This window comes from Nerophis ophidion, linkage group LG01, assembly GCF_033978795.1.
Source record: "Nerophis ophidion isolate RoL-2023_Sa linkage group LG01, RoL_Noph_v1.0, whole genome shotgun sequence".
Classification (NCBI taxonomy): Eukaryota; Metazoa; Chordata; class Actinopteri; order Syngnathiformes; family Syngnathidae; genus Nerophis; species Nerophis ophidion.
In genome coordinates this window covers 4,648,475-4,671,635 of record NC_084611.1, presented here as the reverse complement: position 1 = coordinate 4,671,635, position 23,161 = coordinate 4,648,475, and the positions used below count along the sequence as shown (strand labels likewise).

Here is a 23,161-nt window from a genome sequence, read left to right as displayed (position 1 = left end):
GATCCAGTATGGACTGGACTTTCACAATATTATGTTAGATCCACTCGACGCCCATTGCATCTGGTCTCCCCTAGAGGGGGGTGTCACCCACATCTGCGGTCCTCTCCAAGGTTTCTCATAGTCATCCACATTGACGTCCCACTGGGTTGTGAGTTTTTCCTTGCCCTTTTGTGGGCTCTGAACCGAGGATGTCGTTGTGGCTTGTGCAGCCCTTTGAGACACTTGTATATAAATAAACGTTGATTAATTGATTGATTCAAAAACAAAATATGTTCTTCGTTGTAATCAAAATGTTTATTATAGATTGTGGAGGGAGGTGTGGCCAGCGCTGCCTGCCGGACCAAAGGTCACCGCCTCTGTCCATGGCGTTGAGGGCAGAGCACCATCAGATAGGGGCGGGGCAAGTGCGGACGGCGAGACACAGCTGACGGGTGATTAGATTTCCCAGGTGGTACGAGTCAATCTAATCAAAGTTGTCTTTAACAGTAAGCGAGGAGACAGGTGACTGGAAAACCTTTGAAAAAATTCTATGTACATTAAAACCTTGCTAAAAACTGCACGGGCGGGTCTAACAGTGGAACTGCAAGGAAGCAACTTCTGCACAGATATTAAACGGAACAAAAGAAAGTTAAGTCCATAGTATTTGGGAGATGGACCATTAAAGAAAAAAAATGGTTCATTGAGTATTTTCCAAGCCTTCTGGGAAAACATCCTGAATGAATTTGGATAGAAGTAGAATTTGTATTGTTTTTTCATTTAATTTGGGATGAAATGTGAACTATATTTATATAGCGCTTTTTCTCTCGTGACTCGAAGCGCTTTTACATAGTGAAACCCAATATCTAAGTTACATTTAAAGCAGTGTGGGCGGCACTGGGAGCAGGTGGGTCAAGTGTCTTGCCCAAGGACACAACGGCAGGGACTAGGATGGAAGCGGGCATCGAACCTGGAACCCTCAAGTTGCCAACCGAGCATAACCGCCCCCATGTCTGCAATGCCAAGTTGACATAATAATAAAACAATAATATAAATATAAGGGGAAGTGTTTCATCAGAACACAACACGGATTTAAGGGGGGAAAGGACATTTTGAAGGAAAAAAACGGAAGTGGCTTACTTTTCACGCATGCGCAAAGAGACCCGGCAGCTGGAAGTCAAGATGGCGGACTAAGCGGCGGTGCTTTTCCGGAGAAGTTTGATATTGACCTTCTAACAGCAAACACAGCAACACACGCCTCATACATTCCTCTTTTCTCAACCCCACCGAACCCCAGTTGACGTTTGGAGCGACGGAGACTTTTGTGCGGTGAAGACGTGAGAGCACATGGACGACTACTGCTATGCTAAGATGGCGACGTCATGGCAAAGAGAAAGTGAAAGACAATCAGCAACTTCCAGCAAATCACACACGGAGATGAAGATGAAAACCGAAGATGAAGGTGAGGGAGCTTTAGCTCATTTTGACGTTTAATGTAAGCCCTGAGAAGGGCGACTTTTCAACAATGTAAACAAAGAGCCGCCATGATTGTTAGCTTGAAGAAGGCAGTGGAGTTCACATCAGAGGAGATGAAAGAATGCAAAAGTCAAATGAAGAAAGTGGAAGCGCAAAACCAGCGCTTGTGTAAAGAAAAAAATGATGTGAAAGAAGAGGTTTGGGGAAGACGTGTTAATAGATCTGCTTATACTGTAGTGAAGTGAAGTGAAGTCAATTATATTTATATAGCGCTTTTCTCTAGTGACTCAAAGCGCTTTACATAGTGAAACCCAATATCTAAGTTACATTTAAAGCAGTGTGGGTGGCACTGGGAGCAGGTGGGTCAAGTGTCTTGCCCAAGGACACAACGGCAGTGACTAGGATGGCGGAAGCGGGAATCGAACCTGCAACCCTCAAGTTGCTGGCACAGCCACTCTACCAACCGAGCTATGCCGCCCCATGTGAACTTTAAACATGTTGGTTCGCGATTCCAAATGTTATTTGTGTCTAAAATGTCCTCATGCATTTTGAAATGAGGACCGTGTACATGTTGTCATTAAATTGGCAACCCCAAACTCACAGTGCAGACAGCGATCTCCGGTATATTCCGCCAAACAGCGGCAGACTGGCTGGTTCCCATGAGTGACGTCACATGTTCCATCGTTCAAACTAATTGTCACATATCCTTCTCTCGCACAATGGGCCCGAGAAGCCGAGAGGACAGTAGCATGTAGGCTTACCCAGTGTTTACATTCTTGCTCTACTTTTCCTTACAAAGGTCCTAACCTGGTTGTCGGTTAAGTGTGTATATATATATATATATATATATTTTATTTCCAGCTTCTCAGGCAAATCATATAGTACATGTAGATGCCCATATCTGCGGTTCAGATTTACTGTATATCAGTTTCAAACCCCGATTAAACAATCAATCAATCAATCGATCAATCAATGTTTATTTATATAGCCCCAAATCACAAATGTCTCAAAGGACTGCACAAATCATTACGACTACGACATCCTCGGAAGAACCCACAAAAGGGCAAGGAAAACTCACACCCAGTGGGCAGGGAGAATTCACATCCAGTGGGACGCCAGTGACAATGCTGACTATGAGAAACCTTGGAGAGGACCTCAGATGTGGGCAACCCCCCCCCCCTCTAGGGGACCGAAAGCAATGGATGTCGAGCGGGTCTAACATGATACTGTGAAAGTTCAATCCACAGTGGCTCCAACACAGCCGCGAGAGTTCAGTTCAAGCGGATCCAAGACAGCAGCGAGAGTCCCGTCCACAGGAAACCATCTCAAGCGGATCAGCAGCGTAGAGATGTCCCCAACAGATACAGGCGAGCGGTCCATCCTGGGTCCCGACGAGCGGTCCATCCTGGGTCTCGACTCTGGACAGCCAGTACTTCATCCATGGTCATCGGACCGGACCCCCTCCACAAGGGAGGGGGGGACATAGGAGAAAGAAAAGAAGCGGCAGATCAACTGGTCTAAAAAGGAGGTCTATTTAAAGGCTAGAGTATACAGATGAGTTTTAAGGTGAGACTTAAATGCTTCTACTGACAAGAAGCAAGGAATTAAACAGAGAGAGGATTCAATTTAGCTCAATGAGGAGAAATATCTGGGCTGCAGTTCCGTACAGTCTTCCACCACACTCTGGCAAGAGATTTCTACGCTAGGGCTGGGCGATATGGCCTTTTTTTAATATTGCGATATTTTAGGCCATATCGTGATACACCATATATATCTCGATATTTTGCCTTATCCTTAAATGAACACTTGATGCATATAATCACAGCAGTATGATGATTCTATGTGTCTACATTCAAACATTCTTCTCCATGCTGCATTAAAGGGGAACATTATCACAATTTCAAAAGGGTTAAAAACAGTAAAAATCAGTTCCCAGTGGCTTGTTGTATTTTTTGAAGTTTTTTTCAAAATTTTACCGGTCTCGGAATATCCCTAAATAAAGCTTTAAAGTGCCTTATTTTCGCTCTCTGCGAAGACACTGGCCATTTCCCTGTGACGTCACACAGTGCTGCCAATGTAAACAAACAATGGGAATACCACAGCAAGATATAGTGACATTAGCTCGGATTCAAATTCGGATTTCAGCGACTTAAGCGATTCAACAGATTACGCATGTATTGAAACAGATGGTTGGAGTATGAAAGTATTGAAGAAGAAACTGAAGCTATTGAGCGAATAGCTATTGATGCTATTCATAGCCATAGCATGGCCGAATAGCTGCGTTAGCATCGCCGGTAAAATGTGCGGACCAAACGATCAGGACTTTCGCATCTTTTGACACTAAAGCAACTTAAATCCGTCGATTGGTAAGTGTTTGTTTCGCATTAAATGTAGGTGGAAGGAAACGTAATATAGTTGCAAATGCATCTGCAGGTTATCCATACATCTCTGTTCCATGTCTGCTTTAGCACCGCCGGTAAATAGCATGTTAGCATCGATTAGCGTAGCATGTTAGCATCGATTAGCTGGCAGTCAACATCAACAAAACTCACCTTTGTGATTTCGTTGACTATCGTTGCAAATGCATCTGCAGGTTATCCATACATCTCTGTGCCATGTCTGCCTTAGCATCGCCGGTAAAATGTGGAGACACTCTGGCACATTCAATGGGGGTCTGGCGGCAGACACTTTTGCATCTTCGGGCCAGTGGTGCAACTTGAATCCCTCCCTGTTAGTGTTGTTACACCCTCCGACAACACACCGACGATGCATGATGTCTCCAAGTTCCCAAAAAATAGTCAAAAAAACGGAAAATAACAGAGCTGAGACCCGGTGTTTGTAATGTGTTGGAAATGAAAATGGTGGGTGTGTTACCTTGGCGACGTCACATTCTGACGTCATCGCCTCCAGCGCGATAAACATAAAGGCGTTTAATTCGCCAAAATTCACCCATTTAGAGTTCGGAAATCGGTTAAAAAAAGAGATGGTCTTTTTTCTGCACAATCAAGGTATATATTGACGCTTACATAGGTCTGCTGATAATGTTCTCCTTTAATATATGCTACTTTTAAACTTTCATGCAGAGGGAAACCACAACTAAGTCAATTGACCAAAACTGTATTTATTAAACAGTAATTAGCAGGTGACTTTTCAAATGATGCTACATATTAGCAGTAATGCTACTTTTGGTAGCAACGCTGGTGCCCCACACTTGACAAATTGAAGTTGTCTATTCGACATATTCCCGCTTGAAGCCGAAGCACCGCCAGACGACAGACCCCCCTGCTGTTTTTCTTGGGAATTAATTCTTCCTTCATTAGCACCTTCGTTCTCGCAACACTCCGCTAGCATCACAGCTAACGTTACCCATGCTGTTACCTCTCTGCTATATCACCATATAGTCATCTTCTATATCGCACAGAGACAAACCTGCGATATATCGCCCAGCCCTATTCTATGCCACCCCTTTTATTTGGACTTTCCCTGATTACATAGCAACAGCTGTTTCTAAAGGGTCGGGGGTCATAAACAACTATTGCCTTCGGCCGCAAAAAGATGCCTTGAGCTTGGGCAGGTCCTGCTTCCTCTCTGCTTTGTAGATCTCGGGTCAAGATAAGATCCTCCTGTGGCTCACAATAGATCAAAGAAACTGAACCCTTCATGACTCCTCCCACCGTACACAGTGGAGTTTTACAAGCCTTTTGATTGGTAGGATCAAAGACAGCTTTTGTCCTCTCGCCCGGAACTCATGGAAACACAAAGTTTTGTGATAGCTTGGATACAATTATTCTGACACTTTACAAAAGAGAAGTGTGGGATACTTCTCTTGCTGCCTTATAGGTATTTGACTTTATTATATGTATTTATATTATCATTTGGTGCAGCCAGGCCGGACCAGGAGGGGATAGAAAGACGAAAAAAAGGAAGACAGAGGGGAAAATTGTGGAGACAAGGGGGTGATATGACAGAGACAACAACAACAACAGCAAAAATAAAAATAACAACAACAACCATAGAGCAACATCAGCAAATAGATTAGATTAGATTAGATTAGATTAGATAGTACTTTATTTATTCCGTCAGGAGAGTTCCTTCAGGAAAATTACAATTTTCAGCACAATCCCATTCAAGATCAGACAAACATTACAGGGAGACAGAACAGGATCGCTGACGGGTCTGCCGGCTTCCAGCACCCCTTCCAAAAAAGGTGAGATACAGGTAAACAAGGGGGGAGAAAAAAATAGAAGATTAAAATAAAATAAAAAATCGGTCTTAGCCTGGGCCCTGGAGAGGGGGTGCAGACTGAGGCTAAGGGAAAAAAAACAACAACTCAGCCATAGTACACATCCCTCTTACATGTGTGTAAGAGGAAAACATCAAAGAACACAGAGGACATTAAAGACATTAAAGCGGCAGATACAAGCAGACACTTCTACATACAGCTATGAATAAAAAGTAAAAGAAACATATCCACTGTGGTGGCCTCTGCGGTGTTCCACGCCATCGTCCGCTGGGGAGGAGGGAGCATGGCCAGAGACAGGAGCAGACCCAACAAAGCAACCAAGACAGCCGACTCCACTCTCGGCCAGTGTCCAGTCCGCATGGATGAGTGAGGGTATCCTCACTCAGGGTCCAAGGTGACTGAGGTGTCCGACACCTGCTCACGAAGCCTCTCCGTCCCAGCGCTCAGTGCCAGCTCCGCAGCCCTGTCCCCTCATCCGCATCTCCTCCAGTCCCTCCAACCCGACTCCGGTGTGGCAGAGACCCTGCAGCTGGTCTCCATGGCCAAAAGGCTCCCGGGAGGCAGATCCAGAAGTCCACAAAAAAAGCACCACAGAGGTCACGAAAGTGCCACCCCTTGTCACACAGTCCCAAAGGGTCCCGGACCAAAAGGCCAAAAAATATAATAAGACATGAAAACAAGAGGGAAACACAAAAGGATGACACAAGAGCACAGAGCTCCTGGCTACGGCAGCCACTACAGCAGCGCCATCTTGAAAAAAAAAAAATAAAAAAAATAGGATATGTACAAATATGAAGGTAAAAGTGATAGACAAGAAGCAGTTAGTAAGTAAATAATAATACATAAATGACAAGGAGCATTATTACACTACAACATTACAAATACTAGGGATGCACCGAAATGAAAATTTGTGGCCGAAGCCGAATAAAATTTAAACGCTTGGCCGAAGGCCGAATAATGAATGCAGTTTTTCACAAATTTTTTTATATTGCATAAAAATTTTGACATGTTTTTCAAATAAAGTAATTTTTTATTGAATATTGACATTTTTTAAATATTCCAGTGGCCTTTGCTTTTCAAAAAAGGACAAAGTTTTTCATTTATATTAGGCCTTCAAACAAAACATGCATTCCAAAAAAAAAATAAAGTGCATTAAAGTGGATAAACCCACAACAAATGAATTATTGTCCTTTTGGCAAAAGTCTGCTTAGCCACAGTAGATATGCTAATAATGTAAACAGAAGGCTCAAGTAAATCTCAATTAAGTGTGTGCTTGTAACCTCATACACTTATACAGGTAGCCTACACAACAGGCTAATAATGTAAACAGAAGGCACAAGTAAATCTCAATTAAGTGTGTGCTTGTAACCTCATACACTTATACAGGTAGCCTACACAACAGGCTAATAATGTAAACAGAGGCCCCACTAAATCTCAATAAGTGTGTGCTTGTAACCTCATACACTTATACAGGTACACAACATTGTAACCTCATACACTTATACAGGTACACAACATTGTAACCTCATACACTTATACAGGTACACAACATATCCCAACGTCACTGCACGTTGGTTGATTGCGTCACCGCGTCGAATAATTGCGTCACACGCCACTATTCGGCCTTGTTTTTAACTCATTCCACCGAAGGCCGAATGTGGCTTTTTTTGCCATATTCGGCCGAATATATTCGGTTATAGCTGTATGTAGAAGTCTCTGCTTGTATCTGCTGCTTTAATGTCCTCTGTGTTCTTTGATGTTTGATGTTTCCCTCTTACACACATGGAAGAGGGATGTGTACTATGGCTATGAGTTGTTTTTTTTGTTTTTTTGTTTTTTTTTCCCTTGGTCTCAGTCTGCACCCCCTCTCCAAGGCCCAGGCTAAGACCGATTTTTTTATTTCATTTTAATCTTCTATCCCCTCCCTTGTTTACCTGTATTTCTTTTTTTTTGTAAGGGGCGCTGGAAGCCGGCAGACCCGTCAGCAATCCTGTTCTGTCTCCCTGTAATGTTTGTCTGATCTTGAATGGGATTGTGCTGAAAATTGTAATTTTCCTGAAGGAACTCTCCTGACGGAATAAATAAAGTACTATCTAATCTAATCTAATCTAATCTAATCGGTGCATCCCTAACAAATACCAATAGAAATATCACTATTGATAATGAACAATACCAAGAAGTGACCTCTATTATCAATACAATACAATACAGTTGTTCTAATGCAACAACACATTTACGTAGCGATAACTAGAGATACAAAAGAATGCAGAAAATGGAGGGGAATATGAATAATGTACGATTGTACATCTGCCCACATCTGCAATGTTGACCTGGAACTTTGTCAATACCATTTTATTTACTGTTTTAGTTGTGTATGTTTGAGGACCCTCCGCTTCCTCCACACCAGAGACAAAACCTATTTTACTGCTTTAGATGGTCATTTTTGTTCCGGTGTAAAATGTTGCCAACAGTTTGTTGATATTGTTTTATTTCGCTTGGAGATGTAAAAAAGTATACCATACAAATATTGGAACATGTATATGTGTTATATATGTCATGATCCGTGGCCCAGATCGTGTTTTTGTTATTTTCTGTTAGTTTTGGACTAACTTAGTTCCTGTTTTTTACCATGGGTGTTTAGTGTTTCCACCGGTCTCTGATTGGTGCTCGGGACGCTCACCTGTTTCCTGAGCACTAATCAGAGGGACTATTTAATCCTGCCTTTGCCAGTCAGTCGGCCTGGCTACATTTACGTGAGTATTCCTTGTCTCCTTGCCTAGGCTAAGTGTTAGCCTTAGCTTCGAGTGCGGTCGGCACATTTTACCTTTGTCTTGTTTTCAGTTTTTGGTACTTGTTTGACTTTGGACAAATAAACCATGTTCCTACCTTCACGTCCTGTCCGGAGTGATCCGTCTGCATCCCGGAGGAAGGAACCCCGCAGTAAGCTGCGACCCCCCCCGCGCGGTGACAATATAATCTCATGGTTGGTGAGGATTTATAAATACAATGTATAAATATTAGGGGTGTGACGGTACAGAAAAATTTTGGTTCGGTACGTACCTCGGTTCAGAGGTCACGGTTTGGTTCATTTTCAACAACAAAATATACATTTTTTGATTATTTATTCAACAAATTTGCTAAATCTTCCACCAAAAATATTTTTCTTAGTGTAATATTTGATGTGAAGTAATCGTAAACTTGGATAGGTCAATCATTCATAAGAACATTGATTTTGATTCAGTATCAAATCCAATCCACTTTATTTATATAGCACATTTAAACAACAAGAACGTTTCCAAGTGCTGCACATTCATGTTAAAAACAATATTAAAAAACATTATTATGCTCCACCAATATTATGTTTTGAGCAATGACAGTTTGAAAGAAAAAAAAACAGTTTTGTTCTATTAGTCAACGTTGCAACTTTTTCTAAATTACATTTAGCCTTTAAGCTTTTTTTATAACTTGTGTTTATGTTTTTGTTTATTTTAATAGTATTTTTAGAATGTGCCGTGGGCCTTTAAAACATTAGCTGTGGACCGTAAATGGCCGCCAGGGCACACTTTTGACACCCCTGCTATAGATAATTAAATCTGATAAATCTATGGATAAAAAGCAGAGCCTGGTGACGCATGCGCGTTTATCATAACTCTCTTGCTCTCTCTTGTCTCTGCCCCTCCCTCACCAATGTTGCTGCATGCAGCACTTTTTTTTTGTTTTTAACTCCTTCTTAACCCTGAACTTACATTGAAAATACATGCAACCATAACTTAAAATGCCGGACATTTGAGGCATTTAAGAAACTCCACCCGGACAGCCCCGCAAAAGAGGAGGTGTGGTCAGTCTATCATAGCCCAGTCGTTGCTAGCATGCCGTGTGTTGTTGTTTTTTTCTATTGATTGAAACTTTTATTAGTAGTTTGCACAGTACAGTACATATTCCGTACATTTGACCACTAAATGATAACACCTGAAGTAGTTTTTAAACTTGTTTAAGTCGGGGTCCACGTAAATCAATTCATGGTGCCTCAGTGTGCATTGTTAACACAACGTGCGGTGCGCTACTTAATATGTCCGTGTCGTTCGGAACACTTCCGAACTGAACCGAAACCCCCGTACCGAAACGGTTCAATACAAATACACGTACCGTTACCCCCCTAATAAATATGAGTTCATATTTACAAAAACAATTGATCAAAAGGTATTTCCTTGGGTTGATTCGTACAAGTTTATGTTCACTTTGTTTTTTGTTACAAAACCCATGTAATTCGGAGGGGAATATTTTTTTTTTTGTTCCGGTTGGGTCATTGTTGAGGGGACACAATTTTATGCTAGATCCACTCGACTTCTGTTAGCTTATTTTATTACTTCTGACAGCATTATATTTGGCATGGTTGGTAGAGTGAAGAAGATGTGGCTGAAATAAATGTCTGCGAGAAACACAAACGACTTGAGCCTTGATAAAGACCTCGGCGGGAGTTACACAGGAAATACAAGTTTATTGCATTTGACAGGGTCTACTTTTATTACTTTGTATTTTTACATCAGTGGGTAAACAGGCATCAAATTCATCTTCAGTGTTTATAATGAAGTGAATATCGTCGAGCAAAATGTGTTATCGGCCCAGCTTTTGGACGACAAGTAGTCCTCAAAAATAGAACAGTAACATATCATCTGACACGTAGAAGTCATTTGGGAACTGTTTTTTCCAACAGTCTTGAAGGGGTTCCCACAGGCCTCGGATGCCAGGAGTGTGTGAAGCAGTAAGCAGAGCAAAAGGGGGGTATTTTGAAGAAATAGAATAGAATGGAAAATACTTTATTGATCCCTGGGGGAAATTCAGCACCACAGTTTGCTCACAATTAACAAACACTTAGGTATTTTTTTTACATGTGAATAATATAAATACAGTCTATTATACAGCATTATTCACATGTGAATAATATAAAAAACGTCTATTATTCAACATTATTCAAATGTGAATAATATAAATACAGTCTATCATACAGCATTATTCACATGTGAATAACATAATTACAGTCTATTATACATCATTATTAACGTGTGATTAACATAAATACAGTCTAATTTATGTCATTATTCACATGTGAATAATATAAATACAGTCTATTATGCAGCATTATTCACATATGAATAACATAAATACGGTCTATTATACAGCATTATTTACATGTGAATAACATAAATACAGTCTATTATACAGCATTATTCACATGTGAAAAATATAAATACAGTCTTTTATACAGCATTATTCACACGTGAATAACATAAATACAGTCTATTATACAGCATTATTCACGTGTGAATAACATAAATACAGTCTATTATACAGCATTCTTCACATGTGAATAATATAAAAACAGTCTGTTATACAGCATTATTTACATGTGAATAACATAAATACAGTCTATTATACGGCATTATTCACATGTGAATAATATAAATACGGTCTATTATACAGCATTATTCACATGTGAATAATATAAATACAGTTTATTATACAGCATTATTCACGTGTGAATAACATAAATACAGCCTATTATACAGCAGTATTCACATGTGAATAATATAAAAACAGTCTATTATACATCATTATTCACATGTGAATAATATCAAAAAAGTATATTACACAGCATTATTCACATGTGAATAATATAAATACAGTCTTTTATACAGCATTATTCACACATGAATAACATAAATACAGTCTATTATACAGCATTATTCACATGTGAATACTATAAATACAGTCTATTATACAGCATTATTTACATGTGAATAACATAAATACAGTCTATTATACAGCATTATTCACATGTGAATAATATAAATACAGTCTTATATACAGTATTATTCACATGTGAATAATATAAATACAGTCTATTGAGATGGTTTCCTGTGGACGGGACTCTCGCTGCTGTCTTGGATCCGCTTGAACTGAACTCTCGCGGCTGTGTTGGAGCCATTATGGATTGAACTTTCACAGTATCATGTTAGACCCGCTCGACATCCATTGCTTTCGGTCCCCTAGAGGGGGGGGGGGGGGTTGCCCACATTTGAGGTCCTCTCCAAGGTTTCTCATAGTCAGCATTGTTACTGGCGTCCCACTGGATGTGAATTCTCCCTGCCCACTGGGTGTGAGTTTTCCTTGCCCTTTTGTGGGTTCTTCCGAGGATGTTGTAGTCGTAATGATTTGTGCAGTCCTTTGAGACATTTCTGATTTGGGGCTACATTGATCACAATCATATACTAGATAATCCTTAGTAGCGAGTTCAAGGAGAAACATTTCATGGATCGTGTCTGAGTTTAAGTGTTTTTTGTGTCGGTTGTGTGCCACAGACACCCAGCAGCTGACTGGTCTTCCAGAAGATGTTCCCGTTCAGCTGCAAGTGGGGAGCTCCACTTTGAAGCAGGAGGATCCGCAGCCCCCCCACATTAAAGAGGAAGAGGAGGAACTCTGCATCACTCAGGAGGGAGAGTGTCTTCTAGGACGAGAGGAAGCTGATCTCAGCAAGTTGCCACTGACTGTTGTCTCTGTGAAGACTGAAGATGATGAAGAGAAACCACAACCAGACAACACCTTAGCTCCACCATCAGATAGTGAGTCTGAAGACGAGGTGGAAGTAACTTTGAGCGGCGATACAGACTGTGAAGGTGATATGAGGACTCACACTGACAACAAACATGCTAAAAGCTCTATAAAGACAAAAGGTACTAAACGTTTTCTCTGCCCAGTTTGCGCTAAAAGCTTTTCTAAAAACAGCAATTTCTCCGCACACATGAGAACGCACACGGGGGAAAAAACATTTAATTGCTCAGTTTGCGCTAAAAGCTTTTCTCAAAAGAGCCATTTATCTGAACACATGAAAACACACTCGGGAGAAAAAAGATTTCATTGCTCAGTTTGTGGTAAAAAGTTTTCCTATAGGAGAGTTTTGACCGACCACATAAGGACTCACACTGGAGAAAAACCCTTTATATGTCCGTTTTGTGACAAAAGTTTTTCTCAAAAGAGCAATTTGACCCAACATATCAGAATACACACGGGAGAAAACACATTTGATTGTCCCGAATGTGCCAAAAGTTTCTCGCAAAAGGGCAATCTGACCGAACACATGAAAATACACAGCGGGGAAAAAAGCTACAATTGTTCCGTTTGTGACAAAAACTTTTCTCAAAAGAGAGTTATGATCCAACACATGAGGACGCACACGGGAGAGAAACCATTTAGTTGTTCGGTTTGCAATAAAAGCTTTTCTCAAAAAAGCACTTTGACCAAACACACCAGAACACACACAGGATAAAATAAAATAAAATAAAATAAAAACCCGGAAATGTGTGTGCAGAGTTAGAACCAGACCGGATTGAGGAAGGGTTGGAGTACCGTATTTTCTGGACCATAGGGCTCACTGGCGATGAGCGGGTCTAGTCAGGTCTATTTCCATACATTAGGCACATTAATGGGGTCATATTATTTTTTTTTTCTAAATGTAAAAGACTTCTTTATGGTCTACATAAAATGTGCTGGTCGACATGTTGCTTGGATTAGTGTTTTTTAACCTTTTTTGAAGCAAGGCACATTTTTTTTCATAAAAAATTCCGGAGGCACAGCACCAGCAGAAAATGTTAAAAAAATGAAACTCCACCAGGGCCTTATTTTGAGCTTGTTTGTGTTTTCCTGTGTCTAGTGTTTTAGTTCTTGTCTTGTGCTGTTATTTTGGTGGCCCCTCCTATTTTGTTTTTGTTTTCCTGTAGCAGCTTCATGTCTTCCTCTGAGCGCTATTCCCCGCACCTGCTTTGTGTTAGCAAGCAAGACTATTTAAGTTGTCTTTATCCTTCTTTGTGTGGACATTGTTGATTGTCGTGTCATGTACGGATGCACTTTGTGGACCCCGTAAGTTTTTGCTGTCGTCCAGGATTTTGTTTATGTTTAATTTGTAGCCAGTTCAATTTTACTTTTGCTTTGCATAGCCATTGTCTTTTCCTTTCCCTTTTCCTTTCCCTTTTATTAATTTTTGGTTTAAACGTTTCATAATTTTTAACCTCACGCTGGCTCCCGCTGTTGTCTGCATATTGGGATCACAACAAACCATCCTCGTCTCACCCGACACATTCCGACTTTTACAAAGCAATGAACTACCTGCTGCAATTTACTGACGCCGAGTATTAAGTGGTTAACCTGCCAAGTTCTACACAGCACAGACCATAAGCAACGGCACATTATTTGCAGATTATAATTATCGATTTGAAAAAAATATATTTTTTGGACCAATTATGTGAAGTTGCGTAATATCCCACGCACACCAGACAATATCTCACGCGGCACAGTGGTTGAAAAACACTGGCATAGATGATGTTCTACAGATCACCTTCAAGTCGCTTCAAGTCAGGATGGGCCGTTTGGTGGACGGTCTTATTTACGTGGCTCATCTTCGACTGTGTCTTCTACCCGTCATCTTTGTTGTAGCGGTGTAGCGTGCAAGGACGGGAGTGGAAGAAGTGTCAAAAGACGGAGCTAACTGTTTTAAAGACATTCCGACTTCACTTCAATCAATAACGGAGCATCATCTCTTCATCCGGAAACAACAACAAAAATGTTCGACCGGAACGCTCTAATACCTAAAGTTCCTTGGGCGGATACTGTAAACTCACTACACCGGTAGTTTTTCGTGCTTCCATAGCAGGTCTACTGACAGATATAAGTGAGAAATGTACGCTACTTTATAGTAGAAATGGCCAAAGCGGAGGATGAATGTCCCATAACAAGAAGATAAAGAAAAAAATTACGCTTATCGACTTTTCAGGACTTATGCAGATGTCAAATACACATCAGCAGGTACCAGAAGGTAAGAAAAGTAGTTTTGCATAATACTGCAAAACGCCAGATAACTTGTCTGCTAATAGGTGCCATTTTGCGGTCCTTACACACACCATAGTATTACTCGATGTCTGACTACAGTAGCGGTAATGCTCCGACAATCCATCAAGGGGTGTGGCTTCATAGCTTACCAAAATCGTATTAAACATATCGACAGATTTTTGAGCACCGTATTCTATATTCCCAATGGAACATTTAACGTTTTGGCGTTGTCTACTGGCGTCATCTTGCAGTCTACATGTATCTCTTATGTGTGACTGCCATCTACTGGTCACACTTATCCTTACACCATGTACCCAATAGAATAGTTTGGAGGTCGGTAAGCACAACCAGAATCATTCCATACATTAGGCGCACCAGTTTATAAGGCGCACTGCCGATTTTTGAGAAAATTAGATGAATTTAAGTGTGCCTTATAGTCCGAAAAATACGGTAGCTTTTTTTTCTTTCTTTCGCTACCGTATGTAATCCTTAAAACTGTTTTTGTGGGTTCAAGTGAAAGTCTGACTGGCCCTAGCATTCTGTGCCCCTGTCTGGTCAAAGTCAGCCCATGTGTTCCAGGTGGACCCCCAACTCAACTCAAACTTGGGCATATGAACTTGGACCATCATGAACTTGGACCATCGTTCTTCCGATCAGAAAACCAATCTGCAAGAACATCGTTCCAGTCGACTTCAACACCCTAACAGCTTGGACAAATGAATGGGAGTCCAAGGAGGTCCCAAACAAACATACGTTGTCAGACCCCTATACAGACCTAACAGGTCCCTGGCACCAACCCCCCAGGGAGACAGCGGGCAATGCTCAATAGATTCCGGACTGGAAAAGGACCTTCATCCTTTACAGATGGAGAAGCATGAAGCCCACCTTGTGCTTGTGGAGAGACCACGGACTAACAGCGAACAATCAGTGAGAAGATTGCCAAAGTTGTATACACGTCACATATTATTGGACTAATAAAGATGTTTCGCACATTATTAGCAATAAAAATAGTTTTAATTGTGACTTTTCTTCTTTTTTACCTCTAAAGGCTCAGTGGCCACATGCGTGGACAGCACCTTTTAACTCTTATTTCCAAAATGGTGTACACTATCAATCAATCAATCAATCAATCAATGTTTACTTATATAGCCCTAAATCACTGGTGTACTGAAGTGAGGTCTTATGGCCGCTGATGTGGACACTTATACTGCCCTCTGGTGGTGTCAGAAGACTATTACATACAATGGAATTTGGCGGGAAAAGTGTAAAAATACGTGGCGCAGTGGAAGAATGGCCGTGCGCAACCCGAGGGTCCCCGGTTCAATCCCCACCTATAGTACCAACCTCGTCACGTCCGTTGTGTCCTGAGCAAGACACATCCCCCTTGCTCCTGATGGGTTCTGGTTAGCGCCTTGCATGGCAGCTCCCTCCATCAGTGTGTGAATGTGGAAGTAGTGTCAAAGCGCTTTGAGTACCTTGAAGGTAGAAAAGCGCTATACAAGTAGAACCCATTTATTTAATTAGCATGTCACTCAACATGAAGTACACGTTTGTGTACCTATGGACTAAGTTCATCATATCAAAAGATGATCCTAGTTTTTATTCTTATTAGGGTCCAATAGGCTCAAGTAGCAAAGAGAAAAGAAAAAAAAAAGCATGTAAACAAACAGCTTGGTCCTTAAGAGGTTAAACCAGGGGTGTCTAAAGTGCGGCCTGGGGTCCATTTGCGGCCCGTAACTAATCGTTTACCGGCCCGCCACACATTCTGCAAAATTAATAGTATTGCAAAAAGAGGTGGAATCTCCAACATTTGGCGGGGCACGTGAAAACACACACAGGAGAAAAGCCCTTCAAATGTTCAGTTTGTGGTCGCAGGTTTGCTCAGAAAGTCACCATGGTCGACCACGTGAAAACACACACCAAGGTCAAATCTTTTTCTTGCTCGGTTTGTAGTAAAACATTTATTTACAAGGGATATTTCATGAGACACATGGAAACGCATGCACCAAAAATGTAGTTGGAAACAAATAATTTCTAAGGCAAATATTGAGCCGTGTAGATGCAGACAGGAAAAAAAATCCTTTTAGTTGTTCAGTGTATGGAAAAAAAATGTGTACAAAGTTCGATTTTACTCAGGAAAAAGAAAACTACATTTGTTTAGAACAGGGCTGCCCCTTACATCGATGGGGGAGGGGGTCTGTCGATCGGCAGCCAGGCATTAAGAAAAGAAACCTAAAAATTGCGATCATCAATCTTAAACTATGACATCATTTGATTGACATTCGCGACACTGGATGGTCTTGTGGGATGACGCTGGCTGCTGCCAGATCGTTACTAAGAAAAAATGACCGACAGGAACACAAGAAAGTCTTTTTATTTCAACAGACTCTCAAAACCCTAAAGACCGACCGCAAAGTTTCTATCTTACCAATAAAATAGCTGCTCCGTTCTGCCTGTGCTAACAAAATAAGAGTCTCGGTAAGCAAGTGCATACAAGCTAGCCAGCTACGTAGTATTTCTTGTAAAGTGCATAAAAAGTAGTATGGAAGCCAGACAAATAAAGATGGCAAAAAGCAACCACTTTCATGTGGTATTGGACAGAAAGGAGGACTTTTTTCTCCTCCATTTGAAAATGTGGACATTATCATCACTACTGTCTGCTTACCATCAATTCAAGTCATCAGAATCAGGTAATACACCAACTTATATTATTGTCCTCATGAAATAAAATGTAGATTCCTAAAGTAGCCTTAAGCTTGACGCTCCTCTCCTATCACATTCACTCCGCTTGCTGCGGCAACAACAAAACAAAACTCCAGACGTTCTTCGTCGTTTGTGTGGTTTACTTGTGATCTTAATAATTCAAAACATAAAACAGTCACCATGTGGGAACAAATGAATGACAAAATAAATAGAGTTTGTTGCCGTACGAGTTGGAAAAAGTATGAATGAGAATAAGTATGAGTGAGGTCAAAAAACTGTGTGGCTCGATTCCACCGCACCTGACTGCCATTACCCATAACACCTTGCGTCCAAAAACCACCTTACCACACAGATCCTTCCGCCATATATGCACTTAAAACAGTTACGTCATCAAATCATTTTGACAAATGTAATAATTACACCTAAATTGAGATTTATATAATTACTCTAAGTATTAAATATATGAATGTTCTTATCATGCAAATGAAGAAAATAGTCCCCTTTTGGCTGAATAAACATAAAGCACCTTTCGTAAAATGTAAATTAACTTAAACAGCATTTAGGCTCCTACAGAAAGTAATGTTAAACATGCTTGTATTATCACTAAACACATTTAACTTGTTACCAAAAACATCTCTCTCATAAATAAATCATTATAAATTATATATATATATATATATATATATATATATATATATATATATATATATATATATATATATATATATATATATATATATATATATTGTCAGTTTCAAACACAGATGACATCTGTCAAACAGACAAAGAAGCAAGGAATTACACACAGACAGAATTCAATTCAGCTCAATTGAGGAGAAACATCTGAGCTGAACTGTTTGTACAGTCTCGCACCACACTCTGACAAAAGGTCGCACGCCTCCTCTTTTATTTGGACTTTCCCTGATTTCATTATAACAGCTGTTTTTAAAGGAAGTGGGGTTGTAAACAGCCGTCGCCTTTGGTTACAAAACAGTTCAAACAAAAGGTGCCTGCTTCCTCTCCGCTTTGTAGATCTCGGGTCAAAACAAAATCTTCCTGTGGATTACAATACATCAAAGAAACCGACACCTTCATGTCGCTTCTTATCCAACACAGTGGAGCTTTACAAGCCTTTTGATTGGTAAGATCAAAGACAGCTTTTGTCTGCTCGCTGGGAACTCAATGAAACACAAAGTTTTGTGATAAATTAGATACAATTATTTTGATATTTATGGTCAATTGGGAAGTAGCTCGCCTGCTGAAAAAGTGTGGGTAACCTTGGTTTAGATTGTGGCAAAAATATAATTTAACAATGAAGTCATTTTTGCACACACTCGACCACACAGATGAGAATAAACATTTAAATGTTCAGTTGGTGGCCAAAAGTCATTTTTGTGAGTGCTGGCATACATGCAGACACACAACAGGAAATAAAGGTTTTCCTGTCCAGGGTGTGCGCAGATTGTCCCACGCGAGAAGTCAACCAGGAAGTGCCTGCGAACTGTTTGTGTGTATGAAAGCAGATTCCCTCGGGAGTTGGAGTGATGCTAAGGACAGCAGCTACACAACTTCAATTACAGAAGTGTGCAACAAAGAAACTGTTTCTGTTGTGACAATTGTGTAGAATAGTGTTGTACACACATGCAAGGTCTGTTAGTTACAAACAGACACACACATATGTGTATTTGTTTGTATAGATATGCCTAATTTTGAAATAAAATTGCTGTTAAAGAAGAAACGGAAGTTACTAACTTTCGGCGCAGCGGAAAACGTCTGTGGCCATAGACATGTTAGAAGTAGACGCAGCATTGGCTGCTGTGACGTGAGAAAATGGGCTGCCATCTTGAAGTGGTGATGAGGAGCCGGTGAGCAGCATAAACTGACAGTTGACAGCTAGAAAACAAAGATGGTGTTAAGCGTCTTTTCTGCTAAAATTAGCAGACTGTTGAAAATAGGAATCGGGGGATTACTTTTCACAAGTAAGATTTAAAGGGGAACATTATCACAATTTCAAAAGGGTTAAAAACAATAAAAATCAGTTCCCAGTGGCTTGTTGTATTTTTTTTATTTTTTTTTTTATTTTACCGGTCTCGGAATATCCCTAAATAAAGCTTTAAAGTGCCTTATTTTCGGCTCACTGCGAAGACACTGGCCATTTCCCTGTGACGTCACACAGTGCTGCCAATGTAAACAAACAATGGGAATACCACAGCAAGATATAGCGACATTAGCTCGAATTCAAACTCGGATTTCAGCGACTTAAGCGATTCAACAGATTACGCATGTATTGAAACAGATGGTTGGAGTATGAAAATATTGAAGAAGAAACTGAAGCTTTTGAGCGAATAGCTATTGACGCTATTCATAGCCATAGCATGGCCGAATAGCTGCGTTAGCATCGCCGGTAAAATGTGCGGACCAAACGATCAGGATTTTCGCATCTTGTGACACTGGAGCAACTTAAATCCGTCGATTGGTAAGTGTTTGTTTCGTAATTAAATGTGGGTGGAAGGAAACGTAATATAGTTGCAAATGCATCTGCAGGTTATCCATACATCTCTGTGCCATATCTGCTTTAGCACCGCCGGTAAATAGCATGTTAGCATCGATTAGCGTAGCATGTTAGCATCGATTAGCTGGCAGTCAACATCAACAAAACTCACCTTTGTGATTTCGTTGACTATCGTTGCAAATGCATCTGCAGGTTATCCATACATCTCTGTGCCATGTCTGTCTTAGCATCGCCGGTCAAATGTGGAGACACTCTGGCACATTCAATGGGGGTCTGGCGGCGGACACTTTGGCATCTTGGGGCCAGTGGTGCAACTTGAATCCCTCCCTGTTAGTGTTGTTACACCCTCCGACAACACACCGACGAGGCATGATGTCTCCAAGGTTCCAAAAAATAGTCAAAAAAAAAGGAAAATAACAGAGCTGAGACCCGGTGTTTGTAATGTGTTGAAAATGAAAATGGTGGGTGTGTTACCTCGGCGACGTCACGTTCTGAGCGGTAAACAGAAAGGCGTTTAATTTGCCAAAATTCACCCATTTAGAGTTCGGAAATCGGTTCAAAAAATAGATGGTCTTTTTTCTGCACCATCAAGGTATATATTGACGCTTACATAGGTCTGCTGATAATGTTCCCCTTTAACATTAACTTACTATTGGTTGTATTTTGTGAAAAGTTTATATTATATATTGTTCTCTGCAAACCTATAAAATGTTTTCATTTTGTCTTCATTATTTTGTCAGAATGCACCAAAATGCTTCATTTGTATGTGAAAATCACAAAGAAATCTTCTGGGGGAGGATGACCCCCCTACAGGGGTTTGGTTTACAAACTTTCTGCTCCACCTAAAACAAAATTCACCAGCCCGCCACTGATTATGATGCATTCTCATTTTAGGCAAAGTATAAGACAATACTTTCTTAACAGTATAATTGTAAGCAGGAATAAGTCTTTAAGTAACAATATTCAAATACTAACATTGTTGGGTAAGAGAAATTGGTTTGATTCTGAATCCAGATTGGTGGTTTTAGCTGATATAAAGACTTTCAGGTGTTTATATATGTTTATGTTGAAGTATTTGGCAGACACTTTTATCCAAAGCGACATACATAAAAAATATATATAAAACAATCAGTGTAAACATGATCATTTAAGCGAAGAATGTAATGGAAAATATCAATACAAAGTGTCAAGACAGAATAAACTCTCAACAGAGATACAGTCTATAAGATATATAGATATCTCATGTGTTCATACATTGTTTATGTTGGATATAAGCATGTATATATAACCTCATAATATTGCTTCTTCAACTTCAAAATAGCTGACCGTTTTTTTCCCCTTCTCTGGGAATATATTCTTCTGGTCACTTATAGCAGTGATTCTCAACCTTTTTTCAGTGATGTACCCCCTGTGAACATTTTTTTTATTCAAGTAAGTCCCCCCTAATCAGAGCAAAGCATTTTTGGTTGGAAAAAAAGAGATAAAGAAGTGAAATCCAGCACTATGTCATCAGTTTCTGATTTATTAAATTGTATAACGGTGCAAAAATATTGCTCATTTGTAGTGGTCTTTCTTGAAATATTTGGGAAAAAAAGATATAAAAATAACTAAAAACTTGTTGAAAAATAAACAAGTGACTCAATTCGAAATAAAGATTTCTCCACATAGAAGTAATCATCAACTTAAAGTGCCCTCTTTGGGGATTGTAATAGAGATCCATCAACTTCATTCTAAACATTTCTTCACAAAAAAAAAGAAATCTTTAACATCAATATTTATGGAACATGTCCACAAAAAATCCACACTGAATATTGCATTGTTGCATTTCTTTTCACAGTTTGTGAACTTACATTCATATTTTGTTGAAGTATTATTCAAGAAATATATTCATAAAGGATTTTTGAATTGTTGCTATTTTTAGAATATTCTAAAAAAAAATCTCACGTACCCCCATTTGAGAACCACTGATTTATAGCATATGAGAATATTTTATTACTGTTAAGCAAACTATGACTAATAAAACTTTTTTTCCTTTATCATAGCTACAAGTATGAGAAAAAAGGGGGTGAAAATGAGTGGTATTGAGTGAGGTAAGATGAATGAAATGTGCTGACAGTTGATTGCTCCTGACAAATAAAATGCACTGAGTGGAGCGGATCACCACTCCAAGATGGCGGCCCCGCGTCTCGTCAGCGTCAGTCGGTAACACGTCTAAGGATCTGGCAGCACAAGACTTCGGTAGCTGTGCTCTTCCGAAGAGGTTTTAAATGTGCAGACTATTAGTTTTATCGATGCTTTTTGTTCTAAAGCCCACAAAACGGAAGTTGCGTTTGGAGCGATGGAGTGTTATCTGAAGTGAAGATTGAAGACAAGGTAAAAGATGGACGACTACTGCTATGCTAACATGGCGACGTCGGGTAAAAGAACTTCAACGGAGATAAAGACGAAAACTGCAAATGTAGGTGAGTGAGTTGAAGTTTCCAACAAAGTCATTTAAAATCCCTCAAAAAATCGTTGATGACAAATTAGCCGACTTTAACTGGTTTATTTTCTATATAGAAAAATAATATTTGTTCCACTAGTACAGGGGTAGGGAACCTATGGCTCTAGAGCCAGATTTGGCTCTTTTGATGACTGCATCTCTCAGATAAATCTTAGCTGAGATTGCTTAACAGGATAAGTAATGAATAATTCCGCTGGTAACCAAAGTGTTAAAAATAACGTTCAAATGATAAAACATTCTCATGTATTTTGATCCATCCATCCATTTTCTATCGCACCTTTTCAAGAAGTCGCATTAATGGTAAGAAGTATTATATTTATTATTGGTTAGCTTTAGAATAACAATGTTATTAAAAAGAATAAGATACTTATTATACTCTAAAAATGTTGGTCTTACTTAAAAATGTACGTTGCATTCAGTGTTAAAAAATATTATATGGCTCTCACAAAAATACATTTTGAAATATCTGGCTTTAATGGCTCTCTCAGCCAAAAAGGTTCCCGACCGCTGCACTAGAATATGGAAATTATTTTGTCTTTTTATGCAAGCAATCAAAACAAAATTGACTTGCAAAAAAATATTTGTAACCCCAAAAATTTGATTTATAATCCCCCAAAATTTATTTGCAAGCAAAAAATGTTTTCTTACACAAAATAATTGATTTGCAACACCAAAGAAGATGATTTGCAAACAAAAAAAATTATGTGCAAACCCCCCAAAATTTTATTGTAACCCAAAAAATAGATGCGCAAACAAAATCAAAATCCATCCATCCATCCATTTTCTACCGCTTATTCCCTTTTTGGGGTCGCGGGGGGCGCTGGCGCCTATCTCAGCTACAATCGGGCGGAAGGCGGGGTACACCCTG

General features: G+C 39.9%; 1 protein-coding gene across 6 annotated transcripts; it reads left to right on the top strand.

Moving 5' to 3' along the window:
• The first annotated feature begins 1,080 nt into the window (after window positions 1-1,080).
• LOC133549429 (zinc finger protein OZF-like) lies at window positions 1,081-15,598 on the top strand. Of its 6 annotated transcripts, none has more exons than XM_061894861.1 (3): window positions 1,082-1,438; window positions 12,055-12,369; window positions 15,155-15,598. In XM_061894861.1, exons 1-3 carry the CDS (start codon window positions 1,324-1,326, stop codon window positions 15,277-15,279), a joined length of 555 nt encoding a protein of 184 aa, XP_061750845.1. In that variant the 5' UTR covers window positions 1,082-1,323; the 3' UTR covers window positions 15,280-15,598. The 6 variants fall into 6 exon arrangements, with proteins under 6 accessions (XP_061750802.1, XP_061750845.1, XP_061750826.1 ...); XM_061894842.1 differs by having other exon boundaries at window positions 15,137-15,598; XM_061894836.1 differs by having other exon boundaries at window positions 12,055-12,426.
• The last annotated feature ends 7,563 nt before the right edge of the window (window positions 15,599-23,161 follow it).